Source organism: Microcaecilia unicolor, chromosome 9 (genome assembly GCF_901765095.1).
Source record: "Microcaecilia unicolor chromosome 9, aMicUni1.1, whole genome shotgun sequence".
In the NCBI taxonomy this organism is placed as follows: domain Eukaryota; kingdom Metazoa; phylum Chordata; class Amphibia; order Gymnophiona; family Siphonopidae; genus Microcaecilia; species Microcaecilia unicolor.
In genome coordinates this window covers 146,416,777-146,433,840 of record NC_044039.1, presented here as the reverse complement: position 1 = coordinate 146,433,840, position 17,064 = coordinate 146,416,777, and the positions used below count along the sequence as shown (strand labels likewise).

The following is a 17,064-nucleotide window of genomic DNA, read 5'->3' as shown; positions in this document are numbered from 1 at the left end:
AGGATCTTTCTGTCCTTCATAAATAATCCCTTAGGCCTTTCCCTTTACCAAAAGCCCTGAAAACTCTCTTTTGACTGGAGTTATCTTGATGAATTCAACAACATATTCAACTGCTGCAGAACACAGCAGTAAAATTGCTGTATAGCACAAGGCGCTCACACGTGACACCTCTGTTGGATGAACTGCACTGGCATCTCATTAATGGCAGAATCAAACTCAACTACTTGATACTCAAACATTTAAACCAGGTTCTCCATCTATCTTTATTCTTATCTGACTCTTTGTTGTTCTGGCCATGCCCTTTTATATTCTCAAGCCATTTGTGTAGACTCAGACTGAAGTCTACCCATAGTTCTACTTTCAGCTACATAACCCACTTTTCCCTGGAACTTTCTGCCTTTGGACATCTGTATGGAGGCCTCGTACAAGAAATTTAAATAACTTCTTAAATGTTGTTTCTTCCATCTCTCTTCATCTTCTCAAAAATATTACTATTTTTCTAGTTATTTACCCCTCCCCTTCTATTTTTGGCTCTGACTTCATTGTTGTACAAGGTTAATTATTGTAGTGCTACTCTTTCCTCCCTTGCGTTCTTGCTAAGTATAGAATGTCTATTTGCCTTCAGTTTTGTCCTTCCTGTAGTGTATTTTATTTTTTCCCCTTGGTTCTGAAAAATCACTATGAAGGCTTTCTATTATTCACACAACAGAATACTATTTTAAAATAAATAAAATATCCAATTCGTGAGATCAAACATACTTGAAGGTTCTAACTCTCGATATTCCATAGGTTTCTTATATTCTTGGAGGTGGGTTTGCAAATATTTTTCTTGGGCTGAGCCAGTGCCCTTTTATAAGCAAACAGTCATCTTGGTCTGTGATGTCACTGCAAGTAACATGTGGGACATTCTTCAGTTTTCCCTCCCTCCCCTTCAAAAAAAAAAAAAAATTGCCAGCCAGGAGGCAAGACAAAGTAGCTGAGTGGGGGTGGAGTACTGTGCAGCACTATAGAATTTTCAGTTAAGTTAGCTGGGTGGTCAGTACAATCAGCCAGGTGGCAAATTCATTCAAAAGGTCCTGGGAAGAATACTGTTCTTTATTAAGAGGGTGACAGATATCTAAAATAGTTTATCAGAACAACAGCAGTATTCAAAAACCCAGCACGTTAATATACAGCACAGTAGTAAGGGCAGGAGAGAAATAAGGGTAGAAAAAAATGAGGAGGGCACAAGTGTTCACTTGGTCATATGAAACTTTAGAGAGCCAAAGAGGGGAGAACACAAGCCAAGGTGCAATACCGCTTTATTTATTTATTGCATTTGTATCCCACATTTTCCCACCTATTTGTAGGCTCAATGTGGCTCACAGAGTTTTGTTATGGCAAAACTTTATCAAACTATGGCACTTCATGCCATAATTACATAGTTTTGCCATAGTTACAAAACTAACATCAAGGAGCACAGGATGATAGTATGTCCAAACTCAGCCTCACTAATTTTGGCAGTAGTTTGAATTATTATAAAGCCTGGGTGGTACAGCATGGGAGGAACCTGGGTGTTAAGCATGATGCTTATAAGAGCCAAAGAGGATGATGGCAGTGTCTGCAGTGGCCTAACAGCAGTGGCGTACCAAGGGAGGGGGGGGGGGGGGGGCGGTGGGGGCGGTCCGCCCCGGGTGCATGCCGCTGGGGGGGGGGGGGGGGGGGGGTGCCGTGGCATGTACCTGTCAGCTGAGTTCGCTAACTTCGCTGCAGCTCCCTCTCTGCCCCGGAACAGGTTACTTCCTGTTCCGGCCGGGGCAGAGGGAGCTGCAGCGAAGTTACCGAACTCAGCTGACAGGCGCGCGCTGCGGCACCCCCCCCCCCAGCGGCGTGCACCGGGGGGGGGGGGGGGTCATTTCGCCGGGGGGGGGGGGGGGGGCGCTGCACCCGGGGGGGGGATCCGCCCCGGGTGTCATTCAGGCTAGGATCGCCACTGCCTAACAGTAGACATGGAGACCAGCACTATAAACTTTAGAGGGTAACAGCGGAAATAGTTTCAAGAGACTGGAAGCTAGGGTTGGTTTAAGTATGGAAATTTATATGCTCATCTACTTAAAGTGGTAGAACACCAGAGGAAGATAGCTGGGCAGACTCTACTGTACATATATGTACAATATGTACCAATCACTATTTCCATACCAACCAATACAAATTTTGATGCCAGAAAAACAAAAAATGGCAAAGGAGAAAACCACAAGAACTGCTGTGCTAACAAGTGGTCAGTATTAAGTAATTATCCTACACTATATTTGGAGAGAGAGAAAAAAAGTCATCAAGTACCAATAGATGCAACAGGAGACCATGAAATCAATACAGTAATTCCACATGACTTAGGTGCCATTGGCTCAATTAAAATGTTTCTAAGCTACCGCAGTATATTAAACTGCCTGTACACATTGCAGATCTTAAAACCTTGAAAAAGCAGCTCTTTGCTACACAGCAAATATTAAGGTGATCATTACCAGTTAATCTGTGACTGAGATCATGTTCAGCATGTTCAGGGGCTTAGGAGTGCAGCTCAATTCTATCTTAGCAAAAGAAATCCATTTGGAAACAGTAACCCAAAAGTGAGCAAGAATGGCTCTTCATAAATGGGTCATTTCTCTTCTTTTCTATTGGTTTCATATTAAAGCGCATAGAACACACACCTCCCTCTCACCCCCTCTTCAAAGTATGTACCTTCTCGGCATATTTTTCCCTTTTTCGTTTGCGCTCCTTCACTCGATTTGACTCCTCCTGTTGTCGCTTCTCCTCCTGCCGCTGGCGCACTGTCATAAGACAAACACACCAAAGGATAAAATAAGACTACCAAGTTTCAAACTAATTCCCAATCAATCAGTTCATATACACCATGCTGCCTGAATAGTTGTATGAATGCAAGTTTCCTGATGTTAAACACATGGTTTGAAACCATCTTCTCAGTCGTTATGTAATGAGTATGCCAAAACATCTTATAGGAAAATATCTAAGGAAAGACCCAAAATAAACGAGAGAAACAATATAGTTGAATCAGAAAGAAGGGGATGGTAAGGGCCAGAATAAGTGAATTTTACACAGACTGGGCACCAGCAGTAGGTATGAGTGGCACTAATGAACCGAGCCTTATAAAGCTTTTCATCTCTATCGCTCTGTTAAGAATAGCTATTCTGTGAAAGCTTCTGGTTATCTAGTATGAAATTCTCAATCAATTCCTCAGAAACCACATAAGCTAATCTGATTTTCAAGGTGTCCCTAATGAATATGCATGAGATATATGCATACACTGGAGGCAGTACATGCAAACCTTTTTATATTCATTATGGATATCCTGAAAAACAGCCCAGCCAGGTGGTTTACTGAGGACTCAGTTAAGAAACCACTGACCTAGGAGATGAAGGATAAAGAGTAAAATCAAAACACATGACAGTCAATATTAAACCATGAAAAATACGGGAGAGTTGAGGTCTTGAAAAACACAGCCAGACTACAGAGCCTTTCATTAGTAATTGGTTTAATTTGTTATGATGTGCAGTGACAGAAAGTCATTACTTTGTGAGATTAATCTCCTGATGGAGTATGAGAAATTATCATAGTCTGGGTCAAAGTTGACAGTAGTTAGCTGGACTACTGCAATTCATTATACAACAAAGGTCTCAGAGTGAAGGATCTACACTGCTTACAACTTGTTCAAAATACTGCAATTAACATCATTCACAAAGCCAGGAAATATGACCATGTCACCCCTCTACTAAAAGAATCTCACTGGCTGCCTCTCTCACATCATATAACTTACAAACTATTATTTCTTGTTTTCAAGGTTCGGACCTCAGGAGAACACGGTTTCCTTTCACGCTTGCCGACACCCCATTTTTCTCCAAGGACACTTTGATCTTCCACACAGCACAATCTAGTTGTACTCACTACAAGGGAAATAGTTTACGATTCCACTCGATGTTCTATCTTCTCAGGCCCTAAACTGTGGAATATGATGCTAGATCATCTAAGACTATAGAGCACTTCAAGGCCAATTTGAAAACTTTTCTATTTTTAGAAGCCAAATGCTGAAGTCATCTCATCCCAAATGCTCAGCTTCTGGCAGCATAGTTATTGACGCTATCCCCCATCCTATCTGAGATTGTAGTTCTCCCTTCTCCCCCTCTGTATCCTGTGTTTTATTTGCTACTCTGTCTTCTTTCCTTAGCCTGTAAGCCGCCCAGATGGCTGGTCTGCTAGGTGGGGTAGTAAATAAACTTGAAACTTCAAGCTAATTACCAGTCTCCAAAGACACTCCAAGGACTACTGGATGGAAACAGTTTTTCTCTCACTCTAGAGGTATCCTTAAGGACAGTGTAGAAATACAAAGGCAGTGTGGAACAATCTGCATTACCTATTCTACGATCTTCTATAAAGCAGTTTTAACAACCATAATAAATCACACTAGTCAGCACTGCTCACCAGATATTTTTCAAAGTACTAATGATGGTGTGTGCAAATGTTAGGAGGAAGAGATAGCATAAGGGTATGGGATAAACAGTGATCTAAGTCAACTAAATAATCAGTCATCATTCAATATTCTGTGACTTGTATGTTAAATTATGCCTTACTAACAAAACAAAAAATGTAGAAGACAGAACTGATTTAAAAGCCAAATAGAGTAAGCAAGAGTCTGAACATACATTTCTTTTCCAGCTCTTCATCATCCAACAGGAGGCTCACCACCTCTTTAGGTTTCAGGGTATCTGGCTTGAAATTGCCACCAGAAATCACCATCCGCTGGATCTAACAATGAAAGAAAAAAAAGTTGGCCACAGCCAAAGACAATATCTGAACTAACCTTATCTCTTGCTCTTAAAATTAAGAGTGCAACGGCATGATATTCCAGCACAGGCTTAAAATAAAAACATAAAATCAATAAAGCAGTGTGGCACCAGGAAACGCTGTTGTCATTATCCAAGGAGAGGTAACACCTCTTTGATCATCACATAGAATTTATCTGATACTGTCATATGGCAAGAACCACAAAGTGATCCAGAGTACTTTTGACTGTTAGAATGAATGGCAAAGTGGTCAATCTGAAATATGAGAACACCTAGCAGAAGCATGCATCCATATAGCCAGGTCTGTCTGGCAGGCAATAAAGGTAGCCTAAAAGTCACAGATCCTTCTAGTAGTGGTAGTTATTTAGTTTATCACAAAGCTCTTCACACATGGATGTGATCTAAGTGGGGGATCTTGATGGCAGTGTATAGACAGACAACAATAAAAACTACCTTGGTTAAGGCCAGCTAGGATATATCCTTAGTGGAGTGGATAGGAATAATGAGACAGACTGGGTGGGTAAAGTTGGTCTTTCTTTGCTTTCTTCTACGATACTACATGGTATTTCTAAAGCTGTAAATGCAGGCATTAAAACCTTGATAAGGGTTGTGCACAAGATATTGTACTACTGCTTTTGACATTTAAGTGTCTGTGCGATATGGTACTGATTCTTTGAGAATCTATCAACTCCACCAAATTTACAGTATGACCTATTAAACCAGTGCTACATTTAGAATTTCGGATGTTATAAATTGTGCTTGAAACTCCCATAAAGTACATATCTTTTACTGGTCAGATAATTTGGACTCAAGTTTGTTCTACTTACAGACTAATGAAATGTGCAGCAACACCCAAAGTATTTTTATGCGTGAGTATTAAAGCAACTATGATATGCTGTTTGGTTAGTATGGAAAGCAGTACTGCTCTTCAGAAGGCACACAGGATTAAACATTACTTTTGGATAATGATACCGCCCTTTCCTCTTGCCCAGTTTAATTCTAACTTAGCCATTGACTGGACTACTGCTTCATCATTCCGGGCTTGTCCTCACCTCACTTTTCTCCTTGGCTCTTTGCAGGATGCGCTCCTCAATGGTGCCTTTACATATCAGTCGATACACAGTAACCTGTTTGGTTTGACCCAACCGGTGGGCGCGGTCCATGGCTTGCTGATCTACTGTTGGATTCCAGTCACTATCATAAAATATCACCTACAAAGAGGCAATAAACCAACAGAAGGTAAGAAATAGAAGTCCAGATGTTTTGAACAGAGGAAACCCCAAGAAATGTGTTGTTGATGGTTATAGGAGAGCAAGACTTAAGGAGAGAGATGAACTCAAATCCAAGAAACATACAGACAACAAAATTGTACTTTAAAGTTCAACCACACATCTAATGACATTATAAAATTTTGAGGAAATATTGGCACTTGATTATGGGTAGAGTCCTTAATAAAGAACTATATTTTGGCAATGTAGAGCAGTAAATCCTAGTGCATAGGTGCGAAGCATGATTACTCAAACTCTGATCATCAGAGACTGGCTTCACTGATAATCAGGTTCAGAGAAATGTACCAGGATAACAGAAAATGATAGGCTCCAATACTTTAATCAGTGCAGAAAAGTCTGTCACTTATGCACATTTCTATAGGATTTACAGATGTACTTAAGAGTCTGAAGAAACTGTGTTTTAAGCCTGTAAAATGTATTGGATATTTTCCTGCATTAATTATGCCTGCAATGTATTTCTCCTATTTGGCCAGCAGGTGATGTTTCTTTGCTGTAAAGCTGTTACAGAGAAATGAATGCCCTTTTCTTTAGTTTAATATAGGATTACCATATGTCCGGTTTTACATGGACATGTCCTCTTTTTGAGAACATGGCTGGGCAACCGGGCAGGTTTTGCCAGCCTGCTTGTTTGTCCAGATTTTCGGACAAACGGGCAGGCTGGCCTAATGGTGTCCTATCTTAGCCTCCCCTCCTCTTACTTACTCTACTGCCCTGGTGGTCTAGTGACCTCTTCGGGGCAGCTCTTTCCTGCTCAGAGCACTGCCCTGCACCCTGTTCTCCTTGTAATGCTGAGTGCTGACGGTCCCGGTGCCGATTCAAAGTTGCCGCCAAGAGTTGAAGTCTCGGTGGCCATTCTGAATCGGCGCTGGGACCGTCAGCACTCAGCATTGCAAGGGGAACAGGATGCAGGGCAGCACCCTGGTCAGGAAAGAGGGGGGCTCTTTCCTGCCCCGAAGAGGTCATTAGACCACCATGGCAGTAGAGGGAGGGGAGGGGAGGGGAGGACACCCTTAGGGAGGTGTGATGGGGGGAGGGGTGGGGTAGGGCATGTGTCCTCTTTTTGGGGGGACCAAATATGGTAACCCTAGTTTAATACAAACAGGAAGCAAGATGCAAGATACAGTACATTTCTGTACACAACATGTTGTGTTCTGGGCTCTTGGCCTGGTTTGACGCTGACTAGCAGTTACTGGTTTTGAGTACAGCCTTAGCCAGGGAGAAGACAGATCTCTTTGCTGAGGCTCGGTGAATTATATGTCCTGATATTCCCAGGTACTTTTTATAAAGTAAACAAATGTTTAGACAATCGTTTGTTCGCCCTGTTTGTCTAGACTGATAAAGAATCCTGGTGGTTTGTGTGTTGGGTCTGTGAGTGCTTTCTGGGAACTGTGGGATCACTGGGAGTGTGGCCTCCAGTAACCTAGAAATCACTGGGGATAATTTGAGAACAGGAGACTCGCCCAGAGGCGGTTGTGACCCAGTCGGTGGGAGAAGGGTGCTAGTGTACAGCACAAGCGGCAGGTGCAGGTGGACCTGAGCTGTGCTAGGGATAAACCCTCTAAGTGGCTGTGGGGTAACACCAGGTGTTTTGTGACAGAGTCTAAAGGATTTTAAAAACCCAAAATTCAATTGAAACTTATGGCCAAATTTTAAATAGAAATCATACTCTTCTGTCTTAGTTTTGGTATTCTAGCTTTTGAATAATTAACTACTTACCGTATCTGCAGCAGTGAGGTTAATACCCAAACCACCAGCTCTTGTGCTTAATAAAAACACAAAGATATCATTCCTGCAATAAGGAAAAGAAACATGCTTAGTTTCCACCATAAGCAAGCATCCAAGATAGTACACCATGCTGAAATAGACCTGATTAGACAGAGAACAAGGGACTTCCAGTTAAAAAAAAAAAAAAAAGCTACACCTGCTTACAGTGGTGTAAATTCCACACAAACAGGGTGCAGGGGGGACCATGGAAAGAGGCTGCTATCTTTGGAGGTGGATCTTCTCTGCTCCTCTGATGAAGTTTTATACTGGGTATTGCCTTCCTGAGCATGTGGATGTATTGGTGAGGGGTTTTCCCCTGAAGCAGCTTTTTTTTCGAAGCAAAACAGGGCCGCTGTTGGGATTTATACTTATTCCCATTTGGAAAATATTTGAGACTTTGCTGTGATTTTCTTCAGTCAAAATATGTGACTATCATTTGACAGTATCCTATTTGCATTGTATTGGTTATGGTGGTTTTCTATTCGAACTGCTGAACTTCCCCCCCCCCCCCCCAAATTATGTTTATTGATTTTTTTCAAATAAAAATCAACAGCATCATATGAAAGTAAACCAAAACTTATATACAAAGACCATACCAAATGTATTACATTTCATAAGAAATAAGTTACAAAGCAGTTGCAGTTATAAGAAAAGGTAAGTCACTGAGTTAAGTCTATTCTGAAATCTTCAAATGGTGCCCATATTTTTTTGAAGCTAGAGAGTTGATGGGATTTAAAGGCAGCAGCTTCTTCATACTTTTTGATGGAACAAAAGTGGCCCCCACCATTCATGAATGCTGATTTGTGAACTGTTTTTCCAATGGAGAACGATAATATGGGTGGTCAGAGCCATCATGATATCGAAGAATCTGTGATATTGATCTTTAATCAGGAGATTAGGAGTGGGTGATCTGAGAATTATTAAAGTCATATGAGAGGGGTTTGAGGAGAACAGATGGACAAGATGATGCTTAACTTTTTCCAGATCCGAAACCAAAATTAACAAACAAATGTGAATTCAAATAGCAGATGCTATTTGGAACCATTTGGTGCACAACAAGACCAACAAGAGGAGGAAAGTGACGATCTAATTATTTTGGCTAGTTTGGTCAGTGCCCAGTAGGCCTTGTGGACAGTAAAAAAGGATGATCGAGTTATACCTGCCGAGATAATGGGTCTGATGGATTTCAACCAAAAGTTCGTCCAGTTTATATCTCTAGGTAGAAGGTTTAGTTCTGTTTCCCAATCATGTTGAAGCTGGATGCATGGGTTGGAGAAAGACTCATGTAATTTCTTATAAATGTTTGAAGCTTTTTTGTTACCCAATAGAATTGTGCAACATAAATTAGTAATGTCAGATGCATCATTACTAGTGTTAATCATTAAATTCTGAGAAATAGCTGATAATATAAGCCAGGAGTTAGCTTCTGTTATAGCTAAATCATTAAAGGTACACAGAGGTTCTGCTGAATTTAAGAAGTTACAATTAGTTATTTGAGACAGAGACCACAAACCTTTTTGTTGCCAGAGTGGCCAGTCTAGGACAGAAGTTTTGTGCTTAAGGAGTGAAACCAGAGGTTTATTTCAGATGTGGAGGGAACATTTATTTTAAGATTTTTTTTTTAAAGTGATGACTGTGGCAGCAGTGGTGTTAAGTAATTGTTGACCAGGAGAGTATGGGAACTTGTCTATGGAGGGGAGTAGGTGGAGAGAGAAAGGGGATAGTAAGCAGTGCTCAAAATGAAGCCATCTAGGAGAGTTTTGAGAACTATCTTTGTGAAACCAATAAATTGCCTGTGACAATCTAAATGCAAGGTTAATAACCATCCTGAGTCTTAAGCATTTTATGTTTTAGGAGAGCAATTCTAGGGGGTTTATTGTGCCATAAAAATTTTGAGATCTTACTTCCTATCTGTTTGTAGATAGAGGGAGAAAAGGGGAATGAATGGAACCATACTAAGGATGAAATGTATTTTTGGAGTACGAACCATTTTAATAACTTCTGTTCTGCCCTACCAGGACAGATAAAGTGTATTCCATTTCTCCAGTTAAAATAATTATTGATAAGAGAGAGTTTGACTTTGACTGCAAGGAGTGATCAACTGTGCGGCCGAAACAGATACCCAGGTATTTGATGCTAGTAGGTTCCTATTTAAAGGGGAGTGAAGATATGTGATGTTTTTGGATCAGAGGAGATAATGGAGCACAGCAGGTTGTCCAGTTGATTTTATATCTGGAGAATAATGAGGAGTCTATATTAGCAAGGAGAAATGGAAGGAAGTCTGTAGTGGTATAAGGATGTCATCAGCATATACTGATAAGTTTAAATTTTTCAGGACCAATACAGGCAGCTTTAATATTTGAATTATTTCTAATAATCATCGCTAGCGGTTCCAGGGCGATAATGAATAGGAGTGGGGAGAGAGAGGACATCCCTGTTTTGTGCTTCTCTTTAGGGGGAAAGGATGAGAAAGAGTTCCATTAATGAAGATGGAGGCCATAGGGTTGTCGTATAGCAGATGGACCATAGCTATAAATTTTTCACTGAACCCAAACCATTTCGAGGCGTGAAAGAGATATTGCCATTCAATCCTGTCAAATTCCTTTCCACATCTAGTGATACTGTAATTAGGGGTTCTTTAAAATGTCAAGCATTCGACGGGATATTCCAAAAGAGATGTGAATTATCATTAGGCAATCAATGGAGTGTAAACCAGTTTTGATCTCTGGGAATGATGAGAGGGAGGACAGACTGGAGACGAGTGGCTAGGATTTTGGCAAAAACTTTTATTATCAATATTGATAAGTGAAATTGGCCTGTAATTTTCCACTTTGTTTGGCTTGAGAATCACTATGATTGTAGAGTCTAAGAAGGAGTCTCTAAGAGAGTCAACTGAGAGAAAGTGATTGTATAACTAAAAGAGTTGAGGGATAAGGATATCTGCTGAACTCTTTTTGAGTGTGGGACATCTAAATATAACATGGTGAAGTTTTTTTTTTTCTGATCTATGATTGAAAAAGCTCTAGTCCTGTGTGGTGGCTTGCCAAAGAAGGATGAATTGGAGGGTATAAATTTGAGGTATTTTTTCTCCACCATTCTTTCATGTTTGAATTATCCAGGTTCTAACGGAAACAGAATACCCATAGGTTTACAATATGTTGATGTGATTTTCGGTAATTATTATGCTGTTGTCAAATTTTCCAGTCTTCCTAATTTCTGTAAACATCTTCATCTGCCAGTTCATTCTGTCCTGGCGGACGGTAGTACAGCCCTACAAGAATATTCTTTCCCTTCACACATGGAATTTCTATCAACAATGATGCTGACCAGACTGTCAGTTACTTTAACGATTTCCTGTTGTTGCTAAATATGCAGCTCTGTCCTATAAATATAACACATAATGGAGGTCATTGGTCATTGGTAGGAAATATATCTTGGAAACCTGTTATATGAAATCATTATCTCTTATATCTAAGAATTCCTGAAAATATGGCAATTATTGAGAATGGCTGGAAGAATAAAAAGGAAATTATGTCTCAAAGATTTCCAGATAAAGATATTTTTTGAACGGGGTCTTAATACAGTTATTTTCTACTCCTTCAAATGCTCAAGGGATGATTCAAGCATGGAATACTGCTATTTCTGGAGTACTTAGGTTAGCGCCTTTATATAGAAAATTAAAAAAATCTGACAATTCCTGGTACACTGAGATTTTGCAGGATTTGAAAAGGAAATGCAGAATGACAGAACAATAATGGAGAAAAACTAGACAGTAAAGTTTGTATCAAGCTTGGAGGAATAGTATTTGGAACTATAAAAAGGCAATAAAGGAAGCAAAAATTCAATAAAAATATACATTACTCTGAAAATGCTTCCAAAACACTGTTCAAAATTTATATTAAATTAACTAGTACTGAAAGAACTAGGAATATTTCTGAAATACCTCAGCCTTCTGCAAATCAACTTGCTCATTATTTTCAATCAAGGTTAACAACATTAGTCAGTTATTTGTATTAAATACTGATGCTGATTTAGAACTGCTTGAACATGCTAACCAAATAGTTGGTATACCAGGAGATAAGATTATGGAATGAATTTTCCCCCGTTTCTCCTACTACGATAGGAAATATTCTGGGAAGGATGGCCAAGAAAGTTAGTCCTTTGAATATTTTTCCATCTTTTTATTTAAAGGCAATTCCTTCTCAAATCTTAACATGGTTTACTGCGTTTATAAACAATGTGTTGCTGGAGGGTGTTTACCCCAATGAAATTGCTTTGATTGCTCTTACTCCTCCCACTCCTAAAAATACAGGAGATCTCACTGAAGCCAAAAAATTTAGACCAGTGGCGAGTATTCCTTGGATAGCGAAAATCCTTGAGTTTGTGATAAACTATCAATTCTTACTTTTTTTTTTTTTTTAAGAAGAATCTATGTATTTACATTCCTCACAGCATGGGTTTCGTCCAATGAACAGCATGGAGACATACTGCTTATAGTAGAAATAAAGTGATACATCGCCTTGGGTACGGAAGCTGTCCTATTGCAATTTGATATTTCTGCGGCCTCTGACACTGTGTATCATGATCTGCTGCTTTTTAGATTGAGTGAAATGGATATTGGGGGATCAGTTCTTAAATGGTTTTCATCCTTCTTGGGAAATAGACAATATAGGGCCCTGTTTACTAAACCAAATATAGGCGTGCTAACCATGTACGCGCCTACAATATCCCTACAGGCACCTACACAGTTAGCATGCGTACTAATTATAGGCACGTTAAAAACACTAGCGTGCCTTAGTAAACAGGGCCCATAGTATTTTGAAAAATGGTGTAGCATCAAAGGGTTGGAAGCCAAACTGCAGTGTCCTTCAAGGGTCCACATTGTCTCAACTTTTTAATGTTTATATGAGCCATTTGGGAGGTTACTTACAGTCTTTAAACATTTTTTCATTAACATATGCAGATGACAATTTTGTTTTGTGCTTTGTTGAAGATACTTTTTCATTACTAAGGCATTATATAAAAATAGAAGATTGAGCTTCAGCTAACTTTCTTAAGCTTAATACGTAGAAAACACAGTATGGTTTGGTTCTGAAATAATAAATCCTTCTTCAGGTGCGTCTTTAAAAACGGATAATAAATCAAAGGTACTTGGTATAAATTTAGATCTAGGCTATCTTATGAACACCAGATTAATGCTGTGGTAAGCAAATTCTTTTTTTATCTAAAGAAATTGAGCAATTAAAGAAAAGCAACTGTCGGCTTCCCCCCTCCCCCCTTTAGTTTAACAGCTGCTCTATGCAAATTAAGGTGGAGTCCATCCTTTTGGAATAGGCTACCCCTTTCCCAGAATGTTGCCCAGTTCCTAACAAATCTAAACCCATCATCCCTGCACCGTCGTCTCAACCATGCATTGAGACTTCAGAGCTCTGCATGCCTCTTGGTTCCTGTGCATGGAACGGGGAGCAAAAGAACATAAGTATAGACATACTGGGTCAGACCAATAGTCCATCTAGCCCAGTATCCTGCTTCCAACAATGGCCAATCCAGGTTACAGGTACCTGGCAGAAACTCAATTAATAGCAACATTCCATGCTATCAATCCCATAACTATCTCAATAATGGTCTATGTACTTTTCCTCCAGGAATTTGTCCAAACCTTTTCTAAACTCAGATACGCTAACCACTGTTATCACATCCTCCAGCAACGAGTTCCAGAGCTTAACTATTCATTGAGTGAAAAAATATTTTGTCCTATTTGTTCCGTGTAATTTCATTGAGTATCCCCTGGTCTTTGTACTTTTTGAAAGCGTGAAAAATCAATTCACTTTTACCCGTTCTACATCACTCAAGACTTTATAGACATCAATCATATTCCCCCTCAGCTGTCTCTTTTCCAAGCTGAAGAGTCCTAACCTCTAGCCTTTCCTCATATGGGAGGAGTTTAATCCCCTTTATCATTTTGGTCACTCTTCTTTGATCCTTTTCTAATTCTGCTATATCTTTTATGAGATACGGTGACCAGAATTGAATGCAGTACTCGAGGTGAGGTCGAACCACAGAACGATACAGAGCCATTATAATATTCTTGAACTTATTTTGCATCCCTTTCCTAATAATTACTAGCATCCTGTTTGCTTTTTTTTTTTTGGGGGAAAGTTCCTATAACATATGATAGTCATTTAACAACCACAATACAAATGAAACAACAGGCATATATTAGAACGTTGAAACATAGATATGATGCTAACATTATACGATACCATATACAGTAGTAGAATATCTTAATAGGTAAATGAAATGAAGTTGAGATATATGAACACAACAAACTGAAAGCAAATTATATATACAGCTGAATAAGGTATAAGGGACTAGTCTTTGCAGTAAGCTAGCCTAGGGACAGAGTAAGAGGATAATCACCACATGTAATAAAAGCTTGGGAGAAGAGCCAGGTTTTCATCTGCTTCATGAAATTTTATATCACAATAAAGACAAAGCTGTCAATTTGGTATGATATTCAACCTCAATCCTACCAAGAAGCTAACTAGAACAGTTTCATGATCACCGAGCCTTTTGCAAACCAAGAACCAGGTGAAGATTACTCAAAAATGGATAAATCCAGATCTACATTTGGACCTTGATGAACCAGTGATTATATTATAAATCCAGAAAGAAAGAAATATGATCTCCATCCAGGGATTGGGTTATATGTTTTCTAATATCCAAACCTGTATGCAAGTACCCTTGTCATAAACTAACACTTTCAGCCAAAAAGGGACAGGTTCTGCTTTTTTTTCTTCTTTTTGCAAAGATAAAACCAGACAATGAGTAGAGGAGTTATCTGAACAAGAAAGTTATCATGAAAAAACAAAAAACAAAAGCAAAGGTCTAGATTAATTTCTTTCTTTTAAAATGGTCTAAGGATAGAAGTTCCCTCAGCATTATTGTGGGTAAAATGTGCATTAGGAATACTCTTCTCTTTTCTGACCTTTTTCAGTTATAAATTGTGACTTTATTGTATTAATTTTGGCACTAATCCCCACAATTTTGATTTTTTGTACACCCACTATCACAAACATACTTCTAAAAAGATGTGTTTTTGAAAACTACCACCTCTTGGTGGTATGTAAATGGTTATTTACAAAGTTGTATAGCAGTTCTCTGGGATGAGGGGTTGATATTCAAAAGGGTTTAACCCGGCAGGAGAGGCATGTGCCCGGTTAAATCTCACTGAGCTGGCCATCCAGCAATATTCAGTGGCACTTAAGTGGATAGTGCTACCAAATATTGTCTGTGAACACCTAGGTACTGTCTGGTTAGTGCTTAGGTGATCCAGGGGCAGAAAGCAAGCACTGGATCACCCAGAAGACTGAACTGAGAACTGCTGTAGGGCAGTGGCATACCAAGGAGGGGCGGTGGGGGCGGTCAGCCCCGGGTGTCAAAGGGTGGGGCGGTGCTCCGTCCACCCCCCCTGGTGTGGCACGGCAACCCCCTGGCGTGGACCCCCCGGCGCAGCGCCTGTCACTCACCCCCCCAACAGTCCCCCCCACCTGCCTACCAGCTGAGCTCCGTGCACCCTATTTCCTCGAGGGCGGGACACAGTGAGTGAAGGGCCAACGACGAGACGGTTTTCTTCTTTTACAGTCAGCAGCGCTGCAGATTCGAGGTGCCGTGCATGGAGCTCAGCTGGTAGGCAGGTGGGGACTGTCGGGGGGGGGGGGGAGTGAGAGGCGCTGCGCCGGGGGTCCACGCCGGGGGGGGGGGGTGCCGTGCCACGCCGGGGGGTGGTCGCCGTGTTGCACTGCACCCGGGGGGGGGGGGGGGGGGGGGGGGAATGCGCGCAGCGGCGATCCGCCCCGGGTGTCAGCCAAGCACGGAACGCCACTGCTGTAGGGTCACCACACAAACTAAAACCCATCTGTTTTAAATAAAAGTATGGGGCAGTGGAATGAGAGTGTACTGTTCCTGAGGTGATAATCATAATTTGAATATTTTTTGTATGTCGAGTTGTGAAGGGGACAGCTCCATTGTTGGGGAATATATATGGTGTTCATGATACAGCTCTAGAGGTTCATGGTTTATATTGATATTCTAACCAATTCTGTACAGAACCCAGACTTCACTCCCACAAAGAATAATTTGATAGATCTACCACTCAGGAATACCAAAAGATCATCCCACACATTCCTTAATCTGCACTTCCCTAATTGCAAAGGTCTAAAATACAAATTAATGCACGTGTCAAACTTTACCTACTTGAGTACACAGTAATGGAACGCACTGCCGCGCAACTTAAAAACAATCCACGAACTAATGAGCTTCCGCAAACTACTGAAGACCCATCTCTTTATCTACTACTACTACTACTACTACTATTTAGCATTTCTATAGCGCTACAAGGCATACGCAGCGCTGTACAAACATAGAAGAAAGACAGTCCCTGCTCAAAGAGCTTACAATCTAATAGACAAAAAATAAATAAAGTAAGCAAATCAAATCAATTAATGTGAACGGGAAGGAAGAGAGGAGGGTAGGTGGAGGCGAGTGGTTACAAGTGGTTACGAGTCAAAAGCAATGTTAAAGAGGTGGGTTTTCAGTCTAGATTTAAAGGTGGCCAAGGATGGGGCAAGACGTAGGGGCTCAGGAAGTTATCGGGGCATATCACAAAGATCAATCAATGTGAATACACACAACTCCTCCACATATATTCAGGACTATCTAACAATATCTGCTTGGAATAATACTATTATGTTTTTATCACTATCATGTTGACTAAGATCCTTCTGAAACACTAAATGTTTATTTTCTAATATTTCCACCATTCCATGTATTGTAAGCCACATTGAGCCTGCAAAAAGGTGGGAAATGTGGGATGCAAATGCAATAAATAAATAAATAAAAAATAAATGGTATCAATTATAAATAACTTGATAGCTTAAACTAGATGGAAGAGGAGAGTTTCTTTATGCATAGGTGGCTATAGTGTCTTAAGTTTTTAATTTAAAAGTGGGGGAGGGGTGTGTGATGTGCAGAAATGCCGCATTGGCTTTCCACCCTCCATAACTAACTTGCCTCCTTGTTGCCACCCCAAATATTTCTGTCTAGAGAAGCCAATGCACAAATCTCACTCTTTGGGACAGTCCACCCATAGCACCTTTGGTTTATACTATAGTAGA

General features: G+C 40.4%; 1 protein-coding gene across 1 annotated transcript in view; it reads right to left on the bottom strand.

Annotated features, from left to right (window-relative positions):
• The window catches only part of INO80 (INO80 complex ATPase subunit), a 462,811-nt gene that overhangs the window by 36,984 nt on the left and 408,763 nt on the right, over positions 1–17,064 (bottom strand). The window contains exons 29-32 of the mRNA XM_030213886.1: positions 7,841–7,913; positions 5,888–6,046; positions 4,695–4,797; positions 2,719–2,807 (exon numbers count right to left, since the gene is read on the bottom strand). Of these exons, the coding sequence (XP_030069746.1) occupies positions 2,719–2,807; positions 4,695–4,797; positions 5,888–6,046; positions 7,841–7,913 (424 nt within the window). The remainder of the gene's footprint in view (positions 1–2,718; positions 2,808–4,694; positions 4,798–5,887; positions 6,047–7,840; positions 7,914–17,064) is intronic.